The sequence below is a fragment of the Colobus angolensis genome, unplaced genomic scaffold (assembly GCF_000951035.1).
Source record: "Colobus angolensis palliatus isolate OR3802 unplaced genomic scaffold, Cang.pa_1.0 Scaffold28, whole genome shotgun sequence".
NCBI lineage: Eukaryota > Metazoa > Chordata > Mammalia > Primates > Cercopithecidae > Colobus > Colobus angolensis.
Genome location: NW_012116043.1, coordinates 6,454,794 through 6,458,646, shown reverse-complemented (window position 1 = coordinate 6,458,646; position 3,853 = coordinate 6,454,794). Strand labels below are relative to the sequence as shown.

Genomic DNA, 3,853 nt, shown 5'->3' with positions numbered 1-3,853 from the left:
CCCATCCTGCCACCACTGCCCCCCTTTCCGCCGGGCCTGTTCCCTGTGATGCAGGTGGACATGAGCCACGTGCTGGGTGGCCAGTGGGGTGGCATGCCCATGTCCTTCCAGATGCAAACGCAGGTGCTCAGTCGGCTGATGACGGGCCAGGGTGCCTGCCCCTACCCGCCCTTCATGGCCGCTGCAGCCGCTGCTGCCTCAGCTGGGCTCCAGTTCGTCAACCTGCCGCCCTACCGGGGCCCCTTCTCCCTGAGCAACTCCGGCCCAGGCCGCGGGCAGCACTGGCCACCACTGCCCAAGTTTGACCCATCAGTGCCTCCACCAGGCTATGTGCCGCGCCAGGAGGACCCGCACAAAGCCACGGTGGATGGCGTCCTGCTGGTGGTCCTCAAAGAGCTCAAGGCCATCATGAAGCGTGACCTGAATCGCAAGATGGTGGAAGTGGTGGCTTTCCGGGCCTTCGACGAGTGGTGGGACAAGAAGGAGCGGATGGCCAAGGTGGGTGGGTGGGTGCAGATGGGGGCAGGACCCCAGCCGGGCACCTCTTGTTTCCCTGAGACTGTTAGCTGGAAACGCTGCCATGGACCCCAGTATGGGAGCTGCAGTTCATGTGGCTGCTTTCAAAGTTCCGCAAACTGCTCCACTTTAGCAGCCACTGGATGCATGTGGCTCTTTGAATTTAAATTAATGGCCAGGTATGGTGGCTTACACCTTTAATTCCAGCACTTTGGGAGGCTGAGGTGGGAGGATTGCTTGAGCCTAGGAGTTCAAGACCAGCCTAGGCAGTATAGCAAGAGCCCATCTCTAAAAATACATGTGTAAATTAATTTAAATTAATTAATTAAAATAGAGTAAAATAAAAAACTCCTCCTTTGTCCCTGCCACATTTCAAGTGCTCAGGAGCCACAGGTGCCTAGTGGCCGCATACAGGACACCTGGTGCAGGCTGTCCCCACCCTCGCAGACAGCTCACAGCTGCGACGCCCTTTGAACTTGACTCCCCTCACCTCCCCTCATGCTGCCTTTTACACAGAGCCCAGCCTTGGCTTGGACGACTTTTTTCCTTTTTTTTTTTTTTTTGAGATGGTCTCGCTGTGTCATCCAGGCCTGAGTGTAGTGGTACGATCATAGCTCACTGCACCCTCAACGTCCCTGTGCTCAAGGGATCCTCCCACCTCAGCCTCAAGTAGCTGGGACTACAGGCATGTGCACCCAGCTAATTTTTGTGTTTTTCTGTAGAGACAGACTTTCACCATGTTGCTCAGGCTGGTTTTGAACTCCTAGGCTCAAGTGATCCTCTGCCTTTTGGGCTGGGATTATATGTGTCAGCCACTGCTCCTGGCCTACTTACTATTTTCTTTTTCTTTTTGGAGACGGAGTCTCACTGTGTCACCCTGGTTGGAGTGCAGTGGCGTGATCTCAGCCCTCTGCAGCCTCCACCTCCTGGGTTCAAGCGATTCTCCTGCCTCAGTGTCCTGAGTAACTGGGACTATAGGCACCCACCACCATGTCTAGCTAATTTTTGTATTTTTAGTAAAGACGGGCTTTCACCATGTTGGCCAGGCTGGTCTCGAACTCCTGACCTCAAGTTATCCACGTGCTTCAGCCTACCAAAGTGCTGGGATTACAGGTGTGAGCCACCACACCTGGCCTCTTTTTTTCTTTTTAACATATTATTTGCCTATTTGTAATCTTACAAATAATCTAAAATGACTTCCTTTCTCCATAAGAGAGAACTTTTTCTTGAGTACTTTAAACTCCCCTTAATCACTACCCTCCACACCATTCCCCCCCTGCTCACCCAAGGGGTGACCATGGTTATGAGTTAGAGTGCCCCTGGAGCCTGCTTTGGGAAATGCCTGCTCTTTGCCACATAGGTAAGCGACCCCATGTCAGAGCCTGTTTGTCATCGTATAACTGGGTAGTAAAATTAGAATGAAGCATCCGAAATCACGGATACACAGCTCTTTATGGTGCAGCCAATTTATACTGACCCTACAGTAACAGCTAATAGCTATTCCATTCACAATTTGAATAAAAAGAGCCACCAGACCTCATGTGCCCTGCACCTTGCAAAGCTCTTCATGTGGCTCGTTTTGTTAATTCTCACAGTATCCCTTTGAAGGCAGAGCATTTCAGCACCGCAGGGGCAACCCCTTAGGGAGCAGTGACATAAAGCCAGCAGGTCCTGTTTTTAATGCATGGGAAGAGAAGACAGTGGGATAGTGTAAATCTTACCTCGTGAAGGTGGTGGTGCAGCTGTGGCACAGATGTGTCGCTATGGTGTCGTTTTTGGATTGTCTGCAAAGTACAAAGGCCACTGTTGTAAGGAAGGCAGCTGCAGTAGTCCTATTTTACAGGGGAGGACGTTGAGGATCTGTGAGGTAGAGCGGTGCTCTGGAGCCTCCTGGGTAACGGCATAGTATGGCCAGGCGTGTAGGGAATGAGGACGCAGTTACCTGTGGTGGCTGTTACTGCCGAGCGAAAGGTAGCCCTGGGAGGGCTCCCTGCAAGGTTTGGTGGTGCCAGAAGCGGTAACGGGCCCCTCCTATCTCCACCCCAGGCCTCGCTGACCCCGGTGAAGTCGGGCGAGCACAAGGATGAGGACAGGCCGAAGCCTAAGGACCGCATCGCCTCATGCCTGTTGGAGTCATGGGGCAAGGGCGAGGGCCTGGGCTACGAGGGCCTGGGCCTGGGCATTGGGCTGCGTGGGGCCATTCGCCTGCCCTCCTTCAAGGTCAAGAGGAAGGAGCCACCAGACACCACCTCATCTGGTGACCAGAAGCGGCTGCGGCCCTCGACCTCTGTGGATGAGGAAGATGAAGGTTGGTGCTCTGGGTGTTGGGGTCCCCTTCTTCTGCATCCCCCCAGCCCAGCTCTGACTCCCTCCCTCCCTGCAGAGTCCGAGCGAGAGCGAGACCGGGACATGGCAGACACCCCCTGTGAGCTCGCCAAGCGGGACCCCAAGGGCGTGGGTGTGCGGCGGCGGCCGGCGCGGCCTCTGGAGCTGGACAGTGGCGGGGAGGAGGACGAGAAGGAGTCCTTGTCAGCGTCCTCCTCCTCATCGGCGTCATCATCCTCGGGGTCCTCAACCACCTCACCCTCGTCCTCGGCCTCCGACAAGGAGGAGGAACAGGAGAGCACCGAGGAGGAGGAGGAGGTAGAGGAGGAGGAGGAGGAGGAGGAAGGCCCCAGGAGCCAGCTCTCCTCCTCTTCAACCTCATCCACATCAGATAAGGTACCTAACAGGCCAGGAAGCCTCAGGAGGCTGGGCCAGGCGACGAGGGCCAGGCCGTTGGGCTCACCTGTCCCTACCCTTCCCTCTCCCCTAGGATGACGACGATGACGACAGTGATGACCGGGACGAGTCTGAGAACGATGACGAAGACACAGCCCTGTCAGAGGCGAGTGAGAAGGATGAAGGGGACTCGGATGAAGGTGAGCAGGGAGGCCGCAGCTGTCTGGCCCTCCTGGGGTCCCTCTTTCCCCAGGGCAGAGCCTGAGCAATTGTCAAAAATACTTTTGAGCCAAAATGTTGTGCTTTTGAGATGTTACCTTGTTAAAACACACACATGGGGTGGCGTACGGTTCCATCTTCAGGGAGTGTCCTGAACAGAATGGCATGTCCATAGAGACAGAAAGCAGGTCTGTGGTCCTTAGTGCTAGAGAGCCTGGCGTTCGGGGGACTTGCTCAGCCTGCGTGGCTTCCTTTTCAGCTGATGAAAATACTTAGGAACCAGATGTACTAAATGCTGCTAGAATTATCACTTTAAAACAAGCAGTTGGCCGGGTGTGGTGGCTCACACCTGTAATCCCAGCACTTTGGGAGGCCTAGGCTGGTGGATCACCTGAGG

General features: G+C 55.0%; 1 protein-coding gene across 1 annotated transcript in view; it reads left to right on the top strand.

The window, feature by feature from the left end:
• SETD1B (SET domain containing 1B) overlaps positions 1–3,853 on the top strand; it is a 36,832-nt gene that overhangs the window by 9,747 nt on the left and 23,232 nt on the right. The window contains exons 7-11 of the mRNA XM_011948592.1: positions 1–498; positions 2,563–2,824; positions 2,900–3,237; positions 3,332–3,437; positions 3,632–3,669. Of these exons, the coding sequence (XP_011803982.1) occupies positions 1–498; positions 2,563–2,824; positions 2,900–3,237; positions 3,332–3,437; positions 3,632–3,669 (1,242 nt within the window). The remainder of the gene's footprint in view (positions 499–2,562; positions 2,825–2,899; positions 3,238–3,331; positions 3,438–3,631; positions 3,670–3,853) is intronic.